Source organism: Oncorhynchus clarkii, chromosome 6 (assembly GCF_045791955.1).
Source record: "Oncorhynchus clarkii lewisi isolate Uvic-CL-2024 chromosome 6, UVic_Ocla_1.0, whole genome shotgun sequence".
In the NCBI taxonomy this organism is placed as follows: domain Eukaryota; kingdom Metazoa; phylum Chordata; class Actinopteri; order Salmoniformes; family Salmonidae; genus Oncorhynchus; species Oncorhynchus clarkii.
In genome coordinates this window covers 35,184,009-35,206,756 of record NC_092152.1, presented here as the reverse complement: position 1 = coordinate 35,206,756, position 22,748 = coordinate 35,184,009, and the positions used below count along the sequence as shown (strand labels likewise).

Here is a 22,748-nt window from a genome sequence, read left to right as displayed (position 1 = left end):
AAGGTAGGTAGATATGGTCTGGGATTCTGGAGGTGTGGTGGTCTGGAGGTATTGGGGCCTGATGGTCTGGGGGGGTAGGACTAGAGGGTCTCTCTCACCTCACTGAGGTGCTCTTTAGAGATGCTCCTGTTGGGTCTGTTGAACTCTTGCATGGCCCCATCCTCATCCAGCTTCACTGGGCGTACCTGCAGGGCCTTGATCTGGAGGAGAGAAACAGAGGAAGAAGCATACATTATTATACAGTATAAAATGATAGAAAAAATATGTTGTACATTATAATGCATTATGCAAAGATCATAACGCATTATACATGTGCTCGCAATGCATTATGAAGAGGGTAATCATAAAGTGTTACAAATAAGTTTTCTAGATCACAGACAAAGTATCTCTTCGGGCTCCCGAGTGGCACAGCTGTCTAAGGCACTACATCTCAGTGCAAGAGGTGTCACTACAGTCCCTGGTTTGAATCCAAGATGTATCACATCCGGCCGTGATAGGGAGTCCCATAGGGTGGCGCACAATTGGCCCAGCATCGTCCGGGTTTGGCCTAGGTAGGTCGTCATTGTAAATAAGAATGTGTTCTTAACTGACTTACCTAGTTAAATAAAGGTAAAATAAAAAATGTTATAAAAAAATCGTAAGTACGACTCCAGCCAAAGAAGACCAGCTACACAGCAACTCCTCGATACAACACGACCCAAACTACATCACAACTATTCACACATCTGTTTCACCTGTCTTTGTGATGGTCTACACCCCCCTCCGGGTGTCGTCCATTATCCCCTGTGTATTTATTCCTGTATTCTCTGTTTGTCTGTTGCCAGACTCCGGGCCCACCTGCCTGACCACTCTGTCTTCCCCTGAACCTGAGCCTGCCTGCCGACTTGTACCTTTGCCCCCTTCTGGATTACCGGCCTCTGCCTTACCCTGAGCCTGCCTGCCGCCCAGTACCGTTGCCCCACCTCTGGTTTACTGACCCCTGCCTACCTTGACCTATCTATTGCCTGCCCCTGTTGGAATATTAAACTATTGTTTATTCGACGTGGTCTGCATCTGGGTCTTACCTTCACACTTGATAGTACGAACTGGCCATGACTGACCCAGCAAACCCGGACCAGCTGCACAATGCCATCTCCTCCCAAGAAACATCCAGAGGAATTGCTTCGTGGGCTGATGGAGTGGGTCCAAACGTTGGCTGAACACCATGACCGGGTGTTGGACAAGCCGCTGGAGCCATTCCGTGGGTCTTCTGGGGGGCAGCCTGCCACGGTGGTAACCCCACCGCCCCTCAGCAACTCAGCAGTTAGCAGCACCACCCCACCGGCCACTCCACCTTCCCGGGAGCCCCGGTTACCTCCTCCAAAACGCTGTAATGGAGAGCCAAGCACCTGTCGGGCGTTTCTAGCTCAGTGTGCCCTCATTTCTGAGTTTCAGCCCTCCTCCTTCCCCTTGGATCGCTCCAAAATAGCCTACCTCATCACGCTGATGTCTGGAAGGGCTCTCCCTGGGCTACCGCCGTATGGGAACAGCAGCCGGCCATATGCGCGAGCCTGGAGGAGTTCGTGGGAGAGGGAGGAAGGATTTTGATGCCCTGTTCTACGGGAGAGAAGCTGCCGGAAGATAATCCAGCTCCGGCAGGATGCCCGCACTGTGGCCGACTATGCAGTTGATTTCCGCACGATGGCAGCTGTGAGCGCATGGACCCGGAAGCACTGTTCGACAGCGTCTCGGAGGAGGTTAAGGACGAGCTTGCGGCTCGGGAGTTACCCACAGATTTTGACTCCCTTATCGCTTTGACCATCCGCATTGATGGGCGACTGTGGGAACGACGGATGGAGAGGAAATTCGATTTCACTCGCTCATCCAGGGATTCCACCTCGCCTCCGAGTCATCCCAGAAGTCCCCGACGGGCCCTTGGCCGAGACCACCCGAGATTTCCCAACCTTTTTCGAGAGTCACGAGCCCATGCACTAGGCAGGGCTTGGCTGTCGCCAGCGGAACGGCATCACCGGATCAGCACAAGGAGCTATCTGTATTGTGGGACTTTTGGTCATTTTGTGTCCTCGTGCCCGGTAAAATACCAGGCTCAGCGGTAGGAGTGAATACTCTGGTGGGCCATATGGGGAACTTTTCTGCTTACTTTTCCCTTACTCGCACCCCTTTTCATATCATTCTGCTGTGGGAGTGAGGACCCGGAGAGTCATTCTGCTGACTCTCCGGGTCCTCATTGACTCTGGGACCGATGAGAGCCTTTTGGAGGCCACACTGGCTTCGAGCTGAACATCCCCACTCAGCCCCTCTCCATTCCCGCGGATGTTAGAGCGTTGGACGGGCGTCACCCATAAGGGTCACCCATAAGACCACTCCCATCAACCTACGTGTGTCAGGGAATCACAGTGAGACCATTCAGTTCCTGCTCATCATGTCCCCCCAGATCCCTGTGGTTTTGGGATTCTCCTGGCTCCAGCGACCCACCCACTCATCAACTGGTCTACGGGTGCCATCATGGCCAGGAGATCGTTCTGCCACGCCCACTGTCTGAAGTCGGCGCAACCTGCCCGGGACATCTTTCTGGGCCCGCGGAGTTGGTTCCAGACCTCTCCGCCATTCCTGCAGAGTACCAGGATCTCCGGGAGGTGTTCAGCAAGTCCCGGCCACTTCCCTTCTGCCGCACCGCCCCTATGACTGCGGGATTGACCTTCTCCCTAGCTCCACGCCGCCCCTGGGGTGTCTGTACTCACTGTTGGGACCTGAAACCAAGGCTATGGAGGACTACACAGGGTTTTTCTTCGTGGAGAAGAAGGACAAGACCCTGCGCCCGTGCATTGACTCAATGACATCACTGTAAATAACCGTTATCCACTACCACTAACTTCCTCATCCTCCGAGCCGCTTAAGGGGGCCACTGTGTTCTCCAAGCTGGTTCTACGTAACGCATACCACCTGGTGCGGATACGAGAGGGGGACGAGTGGAAGACCGCTTTCAACACGGCCAGTGGCCACAACAAATATCTGGTCATGCCCTTTGGCCTCACCAACGCCCCTGCCGTGTTCAAGGCTTTAGTAAATTATGTTATCTGTGACATGCTGAACTGACATCCTCATCTTCTTCTCCCGGATACGTGCTCCATGTCCGGCAGGTGCTGGAGAACCAGTTGTTCGTTAAGGCAGAAAAGTACGAGTTCCATCGCTCCACAATTCGCTTTCTGGGCAACATCATCTCTGCTGGGAGCGTCAAGATGGATCCAGAGAAGGTGAAAGCAGTGGTCGATTGGCCTAAGCCTACATCCAGGGTGCAGCTGCAATGCTTCCTGGGGTTCGCCAACTTTTAGCGTCGCTTTATCTGGGGTTATAGCACCCTGGTATCCCCCTGTATGCCCTCACCTCTACTAAGGTTCCGTTCATGTGGTCCATGGCCGCGGACCGGGCATTCCGGGAGCTTAAACACCGGTTCACCACCGCTCCAATCCTAGTTCATCTGGACCCTTCCCGTCAGTTCGTGGTGGAGGCCAACGCTTCGGATGTCAGAGTTGGGGCTGTTCTGTCCCAACGTTCTACCCTGGACCTTAAGTTGCATCCCTTCTTCTCCCCCACCTCACCGCCACGGAGAGGAATTACGATGTTAGGAATCGGGAGCTTCTCGCGGTTAAGATGGCATTGTAGGAATGGAGGCACTGGTTCGAAGGGGCCGAACATCCGTTCATTGTGTGGACCAAACACAAAAAACCTGGAGTATCTCCACACCGCCAAGCGCCTCAACTCCAGGCAGGCGAGAAGGGCCCTGCTGTTTACCCGGTTCAATTTGCCCTCTCTTACCGGCCGGGGTCCAAGAAAGTCAAGCCGGATGCCCTGTCTCGCCACTATAACCCCACGGCTACCACCCCGGAGCCAGAGACCATCTTTCCCACTTCATGCCTGGCAATGGCACTCAGTCAGGGTATTGGGAAACAGATCCGGAAGGCACAGTGGTCCCAGCCTAACTCTGGTGGGGGCCTAGGTAACCGGATGTTCGTGCCTGACGCTGTCCGCTCCGTGGGTCCTGGAGTGGGCCCATTCTTCCAGACTTGCCTGCCACCCAGGCTCCTGGCGGACCTTGGCCTTCGTGCGACAACACTTTTGGTGGCCTACAATGGTACCGGATGTCACCGCTTTGTCGCTGCCTGCAAGGTCTGTGCACAGAACAAGACCCCTCGACAAGCTCTGTCTGGCTTCCTCCAACCTCTGCCCGTCCCTCATTGCCCCTGGACTCACATCTCCCTGGACTTTGTCACAGGTCTCCCCTGTCTGATGGTAACACCGCCATCCTTACCATGGTGGATTGCTTTTCCAAGGCCGCCTACTACATTCCTCTCCCCAAGTTACCCTCTGCCAATGAGATGCTCAGCTCATGGTGCAGCACGTCTTCCGGATCCATGGACTGCCCGTGGACATGGTCTCCGCCCGTAGCTCTCAGTTCTTGTCCTGATTCTGGAAGGCATTCTGCACCCTCATTGGGTCGTCGGCCAGGCTATCCTCCGGGTTCCACCCCAGTCTAACGGCCAGTTGGAGCGAGCAAACCAAGACCTCAAAACCACCCTGCACTGCCAGGTCTCCGCCAACCTCACCACCTGGAGCCAGCTGCTGTTGTGCTCTTCCTGAGCAGGAATGTCAGGAGGAAGTCTTCAACTGGCAGCTTCATTAAATAGTACCCGCAAACACCAGTCTCAACGTCAACAGTGTAGAGGCGACTCCGGGACGCTGACCTTCTAGGCAGAGTTGCAAAGAAAAAGCCATATCTCAGACTGGCCAATAAAAAGAAAAGATTCAGATGGGCAAAAGAACACAGACACTGGACAGAGGAACTCTGCCTAGAAGGTCAGCATCCCGGAGTCGCCTCTCCGACGGTGAGGCTGGTGTTTTGCGGGTACTATTTAATGAAGCTGCCAGTTGAGGACTTGTGAGGCATCTGTTTCTCAAACTAGACTATTTAATGAACTTGTCCTCTTACTCAGTTGTGCACCGGGCCTCCCACTCCTCTTTGTATTCTGGTTTGAGCTAGTTTGTGCTGTTCTGTGAAGGTTGGTTGCTGATAATGGCCCTCTGTACGCCTATGTAGATATTCCATTAAAAATCTGCCATTTCCAGCTACAATAGTCATGTACAACATTAACAATGTCTACACTGTATTTCTGATCAATTTGATGTTATTTTAATTGACAAAAAAAATTGGTTTTCTTTCAAAAACAAGGACATGTCTAAATGACCCCAAACTTTTGAACGGTAGTTTATATATAGATAGATATATAAATATATATGTATATGTGTGTGTCCCATTTCTAAAACCAAAGTTGCACCCCTCTATTCACACAAAGGGAATCCATTTAATGTATGCAAAGCAGCACTGGCAGTAACCAAAATGTCCGCCTGAAAGTCATGACTTCTGCAATGATGTAACACCCGTATCCAACAACAGTCTGCAGAAAAGTGGTTACCAAAATCATGAGCATTTTGTTCATTGTTTACAATCTGCACATAACGGTCGAATGATGAAGGTGCTTGTTTGGGTCTGCCAACATGAGAGCACATGTTGTTTGGTGGGAGCTAGACAGACAAGCCATGAGAGGAGCGTTGGCTTGGCAGCGACCCATATTCCTAGGACAGATGGGAGGCAGCCACACTGCCACAGTCAGACGAGGAGGTAGGAGGTAGTCCTCCCCACCTCATCCTATCAGTCCTCTACAAGCCCCTCTCTGAAAACAATTGGGATGGCTGATGGCGGATGGCTGCCTGTGGGGTGTAATCCACTTGACTAGCAGCTTGCTACTCTGCCTGCTCTAGTCCCTGGTGGCGTAGCACGCCGTGGCTCGTCTCGGTCTCCAGATTTCCACTGTAATTTAAGCAGATCACTGCTACAATTAACCTTTCCCGAGAAATATCAATTATGGCCCCCGGCAGAGTAAAATTAAAAGGGTCATCAGATAATCTGACAGGTCCTGTACTGAGGCGGCATGGCAGAGTCGCTGCCACCTGGCTGGCCGAGATAGAGACTGAGAGAAAGAGAGGCTGCCCTGGCTGTTTGTGTCTGTCTGTCCATTTGCCCGGTGACCAGCAACCAGCAGCGACAAGCCAAATAGACACAATTCCCTTTTAATTACCCTGCCGAGACCCTGGCCAGGCCAAGCCAGATGAGGCCTGCTGATTGGACGAAAGGCGCTAGCGTATGTTGAGGTCAGTAGTGACAGCCCGGCAGAAATGGCACAATGCCTCAGGCAACATACTGCAATCAGGGTGCAGACACACAGACAGGAAGGAGAGAGAGACCCTGCAGGTGGTCATAATCAGGTGTCTGCCATCCTACAACTCCCACCGTCTCTCTCCCTCTCTACCTTTCTCCATCTCTCTCTCTCTCTGAATCTCTCTCCCTGGCTGTCAAGCTAATCACTCCTTGAATCTGAAAATGGATGACAGGCTTTATGATTACTACTTTTTTTGGCACAAAGAATCCCCTTCCAGACAGAGGTGAGGTTGGGTTCACGTCATCTTGTCAAGTCAAGTGCAGTGCACTGAGAGCCAGGGAGACAGTCAGGCACTCTGATTACTTTGTTTACCAAGCATCAGCGCTGACAAATATCCAAGCCAAAGTGTTTACACCCTTTCCAGCAGGTCCGTAGTGGTGGATCCTCACTCAGCAATCACACTGATTATTGATCAGAGCAGAGGGGCTAATTAGCGACCCAGCTTAACGATGCTGCCTGCCGGGCTGGCTGTAAGGAGGCTCTCTAACCTATTGTTCAGCAGGACAGGAGGAATTGATCCATGCTAAAATTCAGCGCCTCTGATAGAGACTGGCAGCCCTGTCGGCCTGTGATTAAGTATGTGGTCAGTTCAGGTTCAGGGAGAGGCTTTAATTGGTCTTGAGATCTATCTGTATCTCTTTATTTCTTTTTTTGTACTCAAGTGGCAGCCTATTCCCCATGTAATGCATGACGCACACAATTGTTTTCTCTCACTAGCACTGAAGGGCAAGGCCACAATATAGAGGACTAGTGGGTAGAGCTAATGTCTCCTCTGAGATCTGATTGGCCGATCAGGTGACAAAGATCAAAGTCAACATAGCTTTGAAATGCACTCTGAGTAACACTAGGGGGAATGACTCTCTAAACGGCCCTGTTTTAGAGCCCTATATTCTGTCCTGTGGATTCATTTAGTTTACAATGCCAGATGCAGCACATGGCAAGGTTAAACAGGTTGAGAACAAGAGGCGGCAGCGAGTGTTTCTCCACTCTGAAGAAATAAAAAAAAGTACACAAGTAACGTGTGTGTTGTACATGAATAATGCACTGGAAATTAGGCCCATTAGTCTGGGTATTGAACGTGTCTGCTCTGAGGAACAGACTCTCTCTGGAGGCTCTGCTCTGTGCTCTTTAATTAGCTTCAAAGGGCCCTCTAGCATCTTAATTTCTCCCAAGTTGATTAGCTGCTGACTGCCGACTTGGGCCTGCTCATTTACACTGAACTGAACTGCAGGGGTTTATAAAGACAGGAAAAACCCCTAAGAACAAACCGCCTAGTCGTGACATTGTTACAAACAGCAGTGTTTCAGTGGGGCTGACAGAGTCCATTCATGCTAGGCTATGCTAACCTGCAACTCCCCCATGTCGATCAATCTGCAGCCAGCCAGCCCACAGGCAGACAGGCAGGGAGCTGGTGGCTGCTGGTTGATGCTTTGTTGTGATGCTCTTTTGACCCCCCCCCCCCTCATCTTGTAGGGCAGCCATTTCAGGGCCTCTGCATCAGAAGGGTCTCCACCTTCCTGCTCAAATTAAAAAGCTTTCAGCCCCTCTCCCTCTCTCTCGTCATTCTCCTCTCCCCGGCATCTCTTCACCTGTCAGCTGTAGTCTGGGAGGTTGTGCCACGGCCTCATCCCAGTGTCAGTCCTTATTACCCTCATCCAGACCTGAGCCTCCGCCTGGCATCTCTTCTCCTCTCTGCTGGCTATATTGTGGGACTGTGGCGGGGCAGCAGGGTGGGCCAGGTGCGGTGCCGGGGAGGAGGAGGCCCTCTGCCAGGATACAGATCCTTCCTCTAATTTGTTCTGAAAAGTGTCCTGTGCAAAGGATCCTCACCCCCATTAACCCAACGAGACGCAGCGAGGGATAGAGCCACTGCTGCTGGGGGATGGGGAGGAGGAGGTGGCGGGGCCCAGCCCAGCAGTGCTGAGCATCAAGCAAGCAGGCAGCAGCAGAGAGAGGCACCTCAGTGCCGCAGAGCACTGGCTCAATCTATTGGCTCATTATCCCCAGCGCAGGCTGGGGCGCAGACAAGTGCACTTTAGGGCCACAGGCCAAATTGATTCATCTGCCTTCATTTTCTTCAGGCTCAGAAGTGGCAGCTGCTCGGAGGCAAGGGAAGGAAGGAGAGCGAGCGGTGCTGGAGTTCCTGGCTTTGTTCATCCTCAGCTCAGCAGCACCCGACACGTCTCGTCTGCCTCCTCCTCCTCTCACACCCCTCCCTCCTCCTTCACCATTACACCCACCTCCCTACCTCCCCTTCTGTAATGGTAACAGCCACAACACCCAAAGTCCCCGGCTGGAAATTAGCCCAAGGACAAAGTAGTGGGTTTACTACAGGGATAGAGCAAATGGATTTTTGCATTTATTTTGATGAGTCCCAGCATATCCATTACGTGTCTTAATCCTGTATTATTCATCCCCCTTGTAATAAATGACCACATAAAAAGGGAACACGTGTTATATGAGAGCTCAAATGCCCCAATAACTCTCTCCGGGTACAGTGAAGTCAGTCAGGAAGGACTACATCATATTTGCCAGGGGAACAAATACGAGCTTGTGAAATTGCAACAAGACCGCGTTTCTATTCTTGGCAGTGACACCAGGACAAGAGAAAACAGTCACTCGTCAGAATAAAACAACACAGGGCCACCAGACAAACGAGCTGCAGCACACAAACAGACAAAGAATAACCCACCACCCGGCAAGTGTTCATGTGAGGATGATAAACCACACACAGATACTGTAGCTAAGTAGGAGGCCTCCCTCCTCCTCCTCCTCCTCCTCCTCATCCTCCACCGCACCGTAACAAATGAGTCAACCTTAAAAACCACAAACGCTTCTTGCCCTAATTCAGCGGTCCCCCTCAGGAGCGATCAGAGTCCCACAGGCCCTGTCTGTAACAGATGAACAGGGTAGAGTGGAGCTGGGCTCCCCTTGGCCCCCTCATCTCATCCCTGCCTTGCAGCCCTCTCCAATCACACTCACCATATGTCTCCTGGGGGAGAAAGGGGAGCTGAGAGAGGGGGGGGTGAGCCCAGAGGGAGCGGAGGGAAGAAGGCACACCTGCTCCTGAACATGGACTCCTCCCTCAGAACCTATCCCTGGGGCTTTGAGCCCTTCCCTAACACCTCCCACCCTACCCCCAACTCCCCAGCGACCCACCCTGCCCCCCCCCCCCCTCCTCCCCACCATGCCCCCCCTCACCTGTCAACCAGGTTCAATACAACACCGTCTGCCCTGCACTGATAAGCACACAGCCCCTAAGGACGCACAGACACACACCCAAGCACGCAGGCACACATGTACACACGCTCACACACACACGCTCACACACACGCACACACACACACACACACACACACACACACACACACACACACACACACACACACACACACACCCTTCTTATCGCAGGCAAGCATTTCTCAGTGCTGCTAACAACAGCAATTAGGCCAATGATGTTGAAATGTTAGTAATGTTATTAGAAACGAGAGCAAGTGCAATCCTCAGGATTTGTGTTCTCTTCATTACCCGAGTCAACAACGCATCCAAATTATGCAGATCTCCCTCTTGCTCCCTCTCTCTCTCCCCCTCCCAAGATGCACAGGCTTTGATTCCTGCATAAACTATTAGTGTTGAAAGAAGGAGCGTGTTTTGCAAATGGTTCCGTACGCTAATGAAATACATTTAAATATCATTCACTTCCCTTTAGTGTTGTGTTGTTGTTTCTGTCTGGAGCTCAGCTTCACTATTTACAAGTCAAAGTTCCCTAGACATAAAAAAAAAAGACATTTAAAGAGAGAGAAAAAAAGCAGGGATAAACAAGTGACCTCTGGGTTCGGCAGCATCACAGTCAACCTTCACTAGTTGAGATATGGTTTAGAAAGAAAGATTCATTGTTGTAGTTGCTTTTCTATGTGACTAAATATCTTCACAGAGGAAATTATAGGAGCAGGCTAATATAACATTTGAAATACAAGTGTGCCACACATGATGCAGTAGCAAATTGAATTACTCGAAAAGATGGAAAATGCAAATGCATGAGACACACTCATTACTGTGGGTTGGTGGTATAGATCTATTGAGATTCAATCCATTATGCATGCCAGCTGATCTGCATTGGCTAAGTACCATAGTTCTTCATATTTAATGTTGTTTACACAAATAAATAATAACTTGTATTGAGATCTGATGGCCGTGTTGGCGTTCCAGATTCAAAACAAAATAGTGCATTATATGATATAATGGATGCTATAATTATATTCTAAAATGATGGTTGCTATCATGAAAAATAAATAAAATAATCATCTTGCAAAATATAGAAAGATAGAGAGATATATCGTTGTCCTAATGGAAATGTAGGTCGTTACTGTAACGGATGACGTGTTCACGAAGACTTCTAGTTAAATGAATCAATTCAGTTTGTTCATTGTATTACGCAATGTAATAACCTTAACTAGGCCTCGTATGCCATATATCCAGTTCATAAATACCAGAGTAATTTCATAACAACAGGGTTAAATCAATTATGACTCTCTATAACCTCATAAATCAGTGGAGTTGAGAGATAAGCATAACACAGGTTCTGCGAGATGTCGAAACAACAGAATGTAGCCTACGACTAAAGACAGAGGTTTCATTGGCCCTTGGCCTTGCCTTATACACCTTAACACGAACTGACTGAACAAACACACACCGTTACAAGCTATCATAAAATCGCAATGGCTCTGTGTAAATCTCGTGTCCCGTTTTGGACCGACAACGCACCAACGTATCATTCGACAGGGACTCTCTTTAGCCATGTCATATCATATCCATGTGTTAACAGCAACAGAGGATATCAGCTCCTTCGGACATAACACTTACAGGGATACGGCCTGCGTCCCAAACGGCACCCTATTCCCAATATAGTGACTTTTTGGGGAAGTGGTAACATTCACACTGCACGCTAAGAAGTGACACCGGATAAGAGTGACACTCTCCTTCGAACACGTAACCTGAGAAATATCAATCCCTTTAATTACATCCGAAATAATAGTCAGCGCAGTCAAACTACTGTAGAGGATCTGTGAAAAAAAGGGACTTTATTGTATGAGCTTTTTGATTCAAAACACACCACAGACACTTTGCTTTCTGACTCGAGGGCGTCATTATAATCCTGGGAGGATAAAAAGAGAAAAGCAGATGTGTATGAGCAAAGGACAGAAATGTTGAAAACCAGTGTGGCATTATAACCAGGTTGCCAGAGCCATGCTTTATCCAGCTTCTATTTTTAGCTGTCATGCCATACCTCACTCAGAGGAGCTGTCTAAAGCACAAACTGGTACTTTAGCTCGGGCAACTAGGCTAATGTACAGTAGCACCTCTTACCTAGCCTGTATGACTACAGACAGCCGTGACCGAGGACACCATGGTGAGCAATGCTCCTCCAGTGATTACAACACGCCCAGCTCAGGCATTTGAAAGTGACAGTGTGTAAAATGTAGGTGTGTCCAAATGTAGCCCCAGTATAGAGGTTTATCCGCAAGCTTATAAAGCATCAACTAGAGTTAATCTGGGTCTTACTCAGGAGGCTGTGCGAGAGAGCAGACAACCAGATGGGAAAGGGAGAGAGAGAGAGAGAAAGAGATAGTGAGAGAGAGAGAGAAGGGGCTGGGGTTGTGAGGCAGAGCCAGAGGGTTGCATCCCAAATAGTACACTATTCCCTATATTGCGCACTACTTTTGATAAGTGCCCTTGTCAAAAGTAACCTAGTGCACTATATAGGGAATAGCGTGCCATTTGGGACGCAGCCCAGAGACAGCCAGAGCTCTGGGCCTGTTTAAATCGGAGGCAGATGTAACACATGTAATGAATCAACCTGGGCTAATACTGCTCCCTCTGATGTCTGAGAACTCTTCCTGCCCTTGGAAAAGTCCTGGAACGTTATCTCACGCCTGCACAAAATGCCAGTGCATTTGTTGTGTAGGAGTTTGTGCATATGAATGTGTAGGAGAGTGCATGTCTCTGCGTGTGTGTGTGTGTGTGTGTGTGTGGCGTGTCTCTCTCTGTGTGTGTGTGTGTGTGTGTGTGTGTGTGTGTGTGTGTGTGTGTGTGTGTGTGTGTGTGTGTGTGTGTGTGTGTGTGTGTGTGATGATGTTTGTGGTCTCCTGGACAGCTGCACAAATCCCCTGTGGAATCATGTTCTGACAGCTGCAATTTTATATTAGGCTTAGGGATGCATGTGTATGGAGGGGCGAGTTAACGCATGGCCCAGCAACGGTCACATGAAAGACGTAGGACCTAATCAGAAGACCATTGCTGTTCGAATGGTAACGACAATCCAATAAAACATGTTGCCGTGCATAAATCTGAAATCGTCAATCAAGTTTACTGCATATCGATCTGCAGCATAAAAATAAATACCTGTGCAAATCTCACAGAGGCTTCTGAAACACAACATATAGATTTTACCAGGGGAGAAAGAAGAGGTCAAGAGTCAAAGGGGTAAATATAGAATTGAACAAACACACGGTATAGTGCCTCTGACCCTAAAACACCAATCACCACTGTGAACCTTTAACACTCTTATTTAAGGAGGCAGAGAGACAACATTACAATACATCAAAGGCCGCAATCATCTGTGAACCCTACCGAACACAGGGAACGTCAGCCAGAAGATCTAAACATGGTTTAGATTTGCCATAATTGCAAAGTTTGGGAGCAGAACTTGGAAACAGGAGCAGATATATATAGTACATCTCCTCCCCTCCCATCCCTTGGTTATTCCCGCAAAGCCTCTAACGCAGTGAAAGAGAAGAAAATATGCAGATCTTTCTTCCACTTGTGGCAAACCAGTATCACATCATCTCTACCAATGTAGCTGTTTTCTTCCATGCAAAAATTATGAGAAAATAATTCCAATCGCTATGTAAAAGCATTAATGTTACACACACACACCTGAAATGCACACGTGGCCAGCACAGGTTGTATGGTCGATAAAGGTCACACACACGCACGCACGCACGCACACGCACACGCACACACACACACACACACACACACACACACACACACACACACACACACACACACACAAGCACACAGGGCCGTGGAGTGAGACAGGGATGCAGTTTGAGCCCCACCCTCTTCAACATATATCTACGAATTGGCGAGGGCACTAGAACAGTCTGCAACACCCGGCTTCACTAGAATCTGAAGTCAAATGCCTACTGATGATCTGGTGATCCAAAAAAGGTCTCGTTGCCAGGATCACAAATACAAATTCCATCTAGACACCTATGCCCTAGAGCACACAAAAAACTATACATACCTCTGCCTAAACATCAGCACCACAGGTAACTTCCACAAAGCTGTGAATGATCTGAGAGATACCAACTAGGATCTGGCAAGAAATACTCTAATCAGTTATAGAACCCATTGCCCTTTATGGTTGTGAGGTCTGGGGTCCACTCACCAAAATTCACAAAATAGGACACCAAATTGAGACTCTGCATGCAGAATTATGCAAAAATATCCTCTGTGTACAATGTAAAACACCAAATAATGCATACAGCGCAGAATTAGGCTGCCAATGATCAAAATCCAGAAATTATACGTTAAATTCTACAACCACCTAAAAGGAAGTAATTTCCAAACCTTCCATAACAATGTCATCACCTACAGAGAGATGAACCTGGAGAAGAGTCCCCTAAGCAAGCTGGTCCTGGGGCTCTGTTCACAAACATAAACAGACCCCACAGAGCCCCAGGACAGCAACACAATTAGACCAAACCAAATCATGAGAAAACAAAAAGATAATTACTAGACACATTGAAAAGAATTAACAAAAAAACTGAGTTTAACTAGAATGCTATTTGGCCCAAAACAGAGAGTACACAGTGGCAGAATACCTGGCCACTGTGACTGACCCAAAATTAAGGAAAGCTTTGAGTATGTACAGACTCAGTGAGCATAGCAGACCTCTCTCTCAAGAGAAGAGATGTGCACACTGCCCACAAAAATAGGTGGAAACTGAGTTGCACTTCATAACCTCCTACCAAATGTATGACCATATTAAAGACAAATATTTCCCTCAGATTACACAGACCCACAAAGAATTTGAAAACAAATCCAATTTTGAAAAGGAAGGTAAGATGGCGGACTGAACGCAGAGTTGCAGATCGCCTCAAGATAAAAATGTAATATTCAATATCAGTAAGTTAGACTAAATATTAGCACTTCATATACTCGTGGGTAATAATCAACCTGGATAACACAAAACAAATCACGAGGCTAGAGAAATTTACAGACAAATATTACGAAAACAAGCAACACTCAAACATGACGGAGAGTAAATGGGGATGATCAAACTCCAGAAGGAAAAGTGACTCCTCGAAGGATACAGACAATTTACGCTCTTCACAACCGGGACTGGTGAGGGTGGACAGCGATCTGTTACAGTTGATAAATGACAAACTGCGCATACTTGAATTAGTCATGTGAGGATATAATGGAGTTGAAGGCGAGCCTCGAAACGAGTGACGAAAGATCTGCGACAATGGAGAAACATACAAACAAGCAAAAAGGGCCAGTCAATAAGACAGAAACGGACGTTAATGAACTTAAAAAGGAGAACATCTTTCTGAGAAAAGCCTTCCTTGACGTACAGACTAGATCTACAAGAGACAATCCAGTACTTACGGGTATCCAAGAAAGAGAAGGAGAAGTTCCCGAAAAGGTAGTGGAGGAATTCTTTCATACAACGCTTCAAATCCCACTCGATGCTGCACAAATGTGTACTCCATTTCGGACAAAGACGACAGACGTATGAGTGCCCAATCATTGCCAAATTAGCTTTCTTTAAGGATAAGGTAAATGGTTAAAAGCCTGGGTAAAAGACTCGAAAATAGCCATGAAGGTTCAGTTCCCGAGGAAGATTGCAGAACGGAGCAAAGTTCTGTACCCAATCTTTAAGGAGAATAGATTTAAAAGGAAGCGTGTAGCTCTCGTAGTCAATAAACTGTATATTGACGGCCAAATGTTGTGAGACACAAAAACTACTCCATGGCTATTCTAAAAATGACAAAGTTCTCATAGAGGAGGTGAATAATGGAACATCCAATACTAGCCATGGTAGGAATTGTATTAATAATTTAAAAAAAACAGATAGAAAAGCAATAAAATAAACCTGTTAAATAAATAAACTACAACTGCACTATACCATTCAAGATAGGGAATGTTGTAAAATAATTAGTATTCAATTTTCCATTTACAGTATTTCATAAATGGTGGGGATAAAAACACAGCAAACAGAAGACATAGAAGGCACAGTATGTGGGTATGAGTGGATGTGTTGTGATGGAAGGTGTGGAGTGCTTGGAAAAGTGTGGCGTTAAGTGAGTGAGAAAGAAAACATATCCAATAACCAATGTGTGTCTGTGAGTAGGGGTTGTGAGAGAGAGCTTTCAATTTGGTGCAGATGAGGCATATACATTGTAAAATAAATAATACATCTAATGTATTTATTTATCGTCCAATCGTGATGAAACGGTCCCCAACCCTATACCCTAGACACCCACCCGAGCGACCCATACACTAAAGAGAAGTCCTTACCTGTTTTGTGGGCCTGCTGTGAGATGCCTATATGCAGCCAAAACAGAAAGATAAATGCGGTCAGAGAACGACAAAAGCAGCACCGCACCCTCAAGATTCTGAGGCTGCCTGGCAGGATTGGTCCTACAAAGCCAGAGACCCCTGATGGGAGAGCATAATATACAAAGAAATTCTCAAAGCTGCTAATGAAACCTTGACGAAGTTGTACCTAGCCGGCGGGGATTCCGGTGGGTTACCCCCACCCAGGGAGTGGCAGTGCTGGCTACACTGGCTGCAGTAACCCATGGGGAGGCGGTCACACTCAGACAATCAGAGAGGGGGCATATTATTGCGGCCCTGGTGGCACAAAATCAAATGTCTGACTACACAGAGATGCTTGGGAAAATCGTCACAACGAGGGACACACTTAAGGAACTCTTTAACCAGCATGGCTACCACAGCATCTTCTGTGCATCTGGTTGGCGCTTAGTGGGACTATCATTTGTTTTTCAACAGGACAATGACTCAAAACACACCTCCAGGCTGCGTAAGGGCTATTTGACCAAGAAGGAGAGTGGAGTGCTACATCAGATGAGCTGGCCTCCCCGATCATCCAACCTCAACCCAATTGAGATGGTTTGGGATGAGTTGCACAGCAGAGTGAAAGAAAAGCAGCCAACAAGTGCTCAGGATAAAGTGGGAATTCCTGCAAGACTGTTGGAAAAGCATTCCAGGTTAAGCTGGTTGAGAGAATGCCAAGAGTGTGCAAAAAATATATGGGGGATTGGAAGTTATGCAGACAATGACATTGATGGAAGCTACAATCTATCTGCAATATTAAAGCTGACCTACCACCTAAAAACCTATATCTATTGGGTGAAATACCACAGTGTACCACCACAGCAGCAAGATTTGTGACCTGTTGCCACAAGAAAAGGACAACCAGTGATGAACAAACACCATTGTAAATACACCCCATATTTATGTTTATTTATTTTCCCTTTTGTATTTGAACTATTTTCACATCTTTACGACACTGTATATAGCCATTGTTAATTTCACTTCTGTTTATTATCTATTTCACCTGCTTTGGCAATTTAACACGTTTCCCATGCCAATAAATCCCTTTGAAATGAACTGAGAGAGAGAGAGAGAGAGAGAGAGAGAGAGAGAGAGAGAGAGAGAGAGAGAGAGAGAGAGAGAGAGAGAGAGAGAGAGAGAGAGAGCAGTCTACAGTTGATGGAACCCTTCTTTCCCACACTGCAATGCACGCAGGAAAAGACTCCGTACTTGTCAGAGACGAAGGAGGCGAGAGGGAGGCGAGGGCAGGGGAGGGAGGCGAGGGGAGGGTGAAAAAAAGGAAGCATCTGCTATCTGAAACTTCAATAGGCAGTAGATGATGTTCATCGCCTCTCTCTTGTCACTCTACGTTGGCAGTGATGTCTGCTTTTTCTGTCAGATTCATCTATAATAGCTCCTGCTGGACCGTAAGAGAGAAAGAGCGGAGGGTGGGGTGGGGGAGGGGGAGGGGGAAGAAGAGATGACTAACTCTCGAGCATCAGGTCGGTATGGAATTCAGGTCTAAAAAAAGGGAGGGGGAAAAATCACATACCATGACAGCATCCCACATTGAGAGCTGAGATATACTGCATATGCAATTACACAGGCCTGTATTAGCATGTTTATGATGCCTCAAAATGCTGACACGTGCTAGGCTAGGGCCTCCATATCTATCTGTGTGTGTGTGTGTGTGTGTGTGTGTGTGTGTGTGTGTGTGTGTGTGTGTGTGTGTGTGTGTGTGTGTGTGTGTGTGTGTGTGAGAGAGAGAGAGAGAGAGAGAGAGAGAGAGAGAGAGAGAGAAAGAGGGAGTAGCTATCTGACAGGAGTGGCTTGTCATGATGTGATGTACTGTACATAGAGTAAGGATCAGACCTGTGCAATAGGAACAGCTCTATTGTATTAATAGGGATGACGGGGAGTTAATAGGCTTACAGGGGATTTGACTGTGCATCCTAATGGGCAGGCAGTAGTCTTAAAATAGAGTCATAAGACAGACAGACAGACAGACAGACAGACAGACAGACAGACAGACAGACAGACAGACAGACAGACAGACAGAGGCTGACTGAATGCAGCACAGACAGTGGCTCATAGACCTGTTAATGAGATACAGAGGGATGAGGAGGAAGAGGAGGAGGAAGATGACAGCAGAATATTCTGGGGGCTAATTGTCTTCCGGAGCAGTAGCGGGGAGACGTTAGCAGGCGTGAGGCCAGGCAGGGGGCCATGGAAGGGCATGGTATTGACACGGGGGCCGGGGTAATTGTACCGTTATCTTGACCTCACGGCACGCCGGCCCTCTCCAGTGGAAATGGAACGTGGCTGGCTGGCTAATGATGTCAGCTCTCAGAGGAAGTGTCTGTGGAATCTCTACATCTCCCTCATTCTCTGGGTCGGTGGGGGGGAGAGTGTAGTATGTGTGTGTCAGTGGGGCAGAGGGTCAAAAGATACCCCCTCCAGCAGAAACCTCCGGGCAGCATTAACAAAAAAGCTCCACTCCTCCTGACTCCTATTGACTCCTGTTGGCCCCTGTTGGCCCCTCCTGACTCCTCCTGGCCCTGGTACTGTTTACTGCTAATGGAGGTCTCAGGGAAACTAAATACTGCATGGTGTGGAGGAACAGGGGACCATTTAAACAAAGCCTGTTAGGAAAGAACAAGAGGGGAGAGAGAGAGACCAAGAGCTAGAGAGAGAGAAGAGAGAGAGAGAAAGAGAGAAAGAGAGAGAAAAGCAGGGATATGCATTCAGACATGGCATCAAACGAAGACATTCAGGAGGCGGTTACTTTTTTAATACAATGTGGAAACTGACCCTTTGTCCTTTTACTTGATTTGATATAGAAAAACAAGCCTTTTTCCTTAGATATGACCCAGCACCAGGCTGTCTGTTTGAGCCATTGAAACCACGTGAGTCTGGAATCTAGAAACGGGGCAGCTAGTCAGCAGTCGGCTGAGTGTTGTGGTGGAGCTTCCGGGTGCCCTTTGAGAACGTGTTCGAGGCTACGGGTGGCAGGGAACTGCAGTGAGCGGTGTCGTGATCCGCCCCGGGGCCTGTCTGCTGCCATTTGAGCGAAGGCTCTCTTAATTCAAATGACAGTGTAGGTAGGGGAAGCAGAGTAGCAGCTAGTAGCCAGCCAGCTCTCTATCTACAGGGATCACACAGAAACCTCAATTGATTCCATGAGCAGCAGCAGAAGAGAGAGAGAGAGAGAGAGAGAGAGAGGGAGAGAGGAGGAGAAAGAGAAAGAGAAAGAGAGAGAGAGAGAACAGGGATCCCGTCTCGAGAAGACATTTACCTCCAACCAAGCACCGCTGCGAACAATCAAATATGCCCTGGATTAGGCCTCTGTACGCCCCAGACTCTCATCAACCTACGGCCCTGCTGCGACAGGCCTCACACAAACACACACAAACACACATTCTGGATACGTTATCCCATTTATCTGTCAGACGATCACTGTAGCCAAATGGTTTTCTGTGCTCTATTTAATGGTGGTACAGGGACCTGAAAAGTGGTGGTGTAAAGTACAGCACATGGGGACAAAATAAGAACGTGTCATCCAGCGTGTCACTTGGCTTTCCCTGTCATTTCACAACAATCCCCTTTGGACCATCACACGATTCACTTCATCTGCGGACACTTTTATGTTGGTCTATTGAATTTCATCAGAAGGAGAGTGATGGTGAGGCCAAATACAATCAATCTGTGGGTGTCTACCTGTGTACACTAGTAGTGAGGAGGAGGGAACACACAGTTCCATAAGAGCCCACTCTGTCTCTCCACCATGACCTCCTTCACATTTCTATTGTTGGCATTGAGGATCTCTCTCTCTCTCTGCTAGAACCATCCCAAAAATGGCCTGTCTGGTTGACCTTCTTGGAGATGGAAAGCTTTATTCCTCATTTTCCTCCTTTCTGGCGCCGCTGCTTCAATGTATGTCGGCTGCAGTAGGCCAGGGAACATGTCAGCCTTGCACGTCGTTGTGAACAAAGTTACTTTGAACACGATGTCCTGCTGCATTCAATCCTGTCAATTTGCCGGACAGAGCTTTTCAGAGCTGTTCAGGCCTCCATATGGGGATGTAAATGCCTGTGTTTTGTCATGTTTGGGGACAACAATACAGTATTTATTCTCCACTGATCATTTCTTCACTGGAATACTTGTGTTGCCTGGTTGTTGATGGCAAGCCACTATCGCTACAGTATGGTAGCGGAGGTGACAGTATGGTAGCGGAGGTGACAGTATGGTAGCGGAGGTGACAGTATGGTAGCGGGGTTGACAGTATGGTAGCGGAGGTGACAGTATGGTAGTGGAGGTGACAGTATGGTAGCGGTGGTGATAGTATGGTAGCGGAGGTGACAGTATGGTAGTGGAGGTGACAGTATGGTAGGGAAGGTGACAATATGGTAGCAGCGGTGACAGTATGGTAGCGGTGGTGACAGTATGGTGACATTTGTGTAGAATGTCATTGATGGATGCAGACAGTGAACAACAGGCATGAGAAAACCTAGTCAGACTCAAAACCAAAAATGCCACTATGTCTGGATGACAAGTACAGTATGCTGTACACACACACACACACACACACACACACACACACACACACACACACACACACACACACACACACACACACACACACACACACACACACACACGCACATGCGCGCGCAAATCCTGACTGAGTACTCCCAGAGAGTCAGTGCTACACTCCAGCCCTTGCCCTCTCTCTCCCTCAGCTCAGCGAATGTTACAAATTACACCCTTGTGCAAACACTCCTAAAAATGGAGCAAGCAGGCCAGACACGGAAAGCTGGAAGTCTCTCAAAGCAAACACTACATGGCGTGTTGTGCTATGGCTCCATTCCAGTGTGTTTTTACAGTAATGTGAACACCCGGACGCTTGGGTCAGCAGCCCAGTGAGGGCTGCACAAGGCCCAATAGCCAAGCTAGCGCTAAGCTGGGAGGTACAGTACAGCGTCAGGAGCTCCCTCTCCCCTCTCTCCCTTTTTCCAGTGGTTGGGTTTTGAGATTAGCGGGGGTAGTAGTTCTCCCCCAGAGCCCCACTGATGACTGATGAGGCCGGGCTGCACATCCGGGGGGAGGGGAGCGCAACAGAGTCAGTGCCCCGTAATGATGCCTACTAAGGGGGCCATGTCTCTAACGACGCAGACCCCCATGACCCAGGACCATTTTCCTTGCTCTTCCCACAGACAGGAGCCTGGGATCCAGCCTCTCTGATTACAGCCTCCCCTGGCCTGCTCTGTTCCAATCTGGCCTGCCATTATGGTGGGTGAGTGGCAGCCTTCCTAGGTGACGTCTTAGCCTACCTCGGTATGCGTGTGTGTGCATGTGTGTGTGCATGCACTCAATCCCCTTCAAAAGTGTATGGTCACGCCAACAACAAAAAAACAACATCTTGTTCTCTCTTCTAAATTCCAACAGGGTTTCCCTTACTTTTCCCCACTGCCGATAGGTCAACACGGCAGATAAGATAAAGCACACATTTGATGGCTGCCGTGTTTAGTGTCTAAACATGAGGCTTTGATAAGGCCTAATATTATGACGCTGGCTAGATCAGTGCTACAGATAACACCGACCATCGCCAGTCAGTCCACAACTCAACCCAGCGGATTTCACTTACTGTTGACCCGGGACTGTTCTAATGCCCTTCAGGTTTGCGGTGCGTTAACATGGTGAAACGCCTGCTTTGTGCTCCCCAAAACAATCCGAAGGCAGCTCCCACCGCTCTTATCGCGCCATCGCCCGCAGTGCAGTGAAGAACTCTGTTATCTCTGCCCAGACTGCTTTACCATTTACATTACTATTATAATTATCTCCATGTATCTGATAAGCTTTGTAATCAGCCTTATCTGGCGACTGCCTCCCCCCTCTTGTTCAACAAGAGCGACTAGAGCAGCAGGTCTACTCCGCAGTGGTTCTCCTCCACTTTGCTCGGCTACAGAAACACAGCGGGGTTTGTTCATTACAAGGACAAAATACGCTCTCCTGTGGTGATGGTTGCCTGCATTTAAACATCCCTGAGATTGGGAGTCAGTAGGATACAGTATGAATTCACGAAAACCTGAGTGGACGGACGCCAGGCCGAGGCAGCGACGGTTCTGTATATAAAATGAAAACACCTGTTGATGTGGTTGGGGTGGTAATACAATAGCAAATGTAAGTAAAGGCTACATCAAACTGAAAGGTGAGCTCTCTCCCTGACCAGCTGAACTCCTAAATAACATAAAACAGTTTTACCTTTGGTGAAACCCAAGATAAACGTGCCAATAAATCCTGGGACCAAGGCCCGTCGGCAGGTAGGCCATTTTGAGGAGCGTTTTCATCACTCTCTCCACGACAGGCAATAAAACAGGAGATGGCGGCTTGCAGGTATTTTACGCACGCACACACACACACACACACACACACACACACACACACACACACACACACACACACACACACACACACACACAGGCACTCAGTGTCCCGAGCCAAGCATCTGGAAAATATCTGCACTACTGAAAGCCCTGCATGAGGGCAGCCACAGTCCAACACCAAGTGGGGGAGATTTCCATAACTGCAGGGAAGGAGAGAGAAGGAGTTGAGGGCTTGAGTTCTCACAGCACCCGACCATAACACATGTTGAATGAAATCAATAGGACCTGGGGACAAAAGGCCAGTGCATGATGTCCCAGTGTTGGGCAAGGCCTCTGAACAACTCTCCTATTTCCAATGACTTTAGTTTCAATCTGGCCCCCGCCCTAGCCAGACAGACACGTTACTGCAGATGCAAACAGGGCAGCATTATCCGTTGATTTCAACCACAGACTGGGAGTT

At 48.3% G+C, this 22,748-nt stretch overlaps 1 protein-coding gene across 1 annotated transcript in view; it reads right to left on the bottom strand.

Annotated features, from left to right (window-relative positions):
• The window catches only part of LOC139411055 (autism susceptibility gene 2 protein-like), a 394,290-nt gene that overhangs the window by 242,868 nt on the left and 128,674 nt on the right, over positions 1–22,748 (bottom strand). Inside the window, exon 3 of the mRNA XM_071156850.1 lies at positions 99–200. Coding sequence (XP_071012951.1) covers positions 99–200 — 102 coding nt within the window. The remainder of the gene's footprint in view (positions 1–98; positions 201–22,748) is intronic.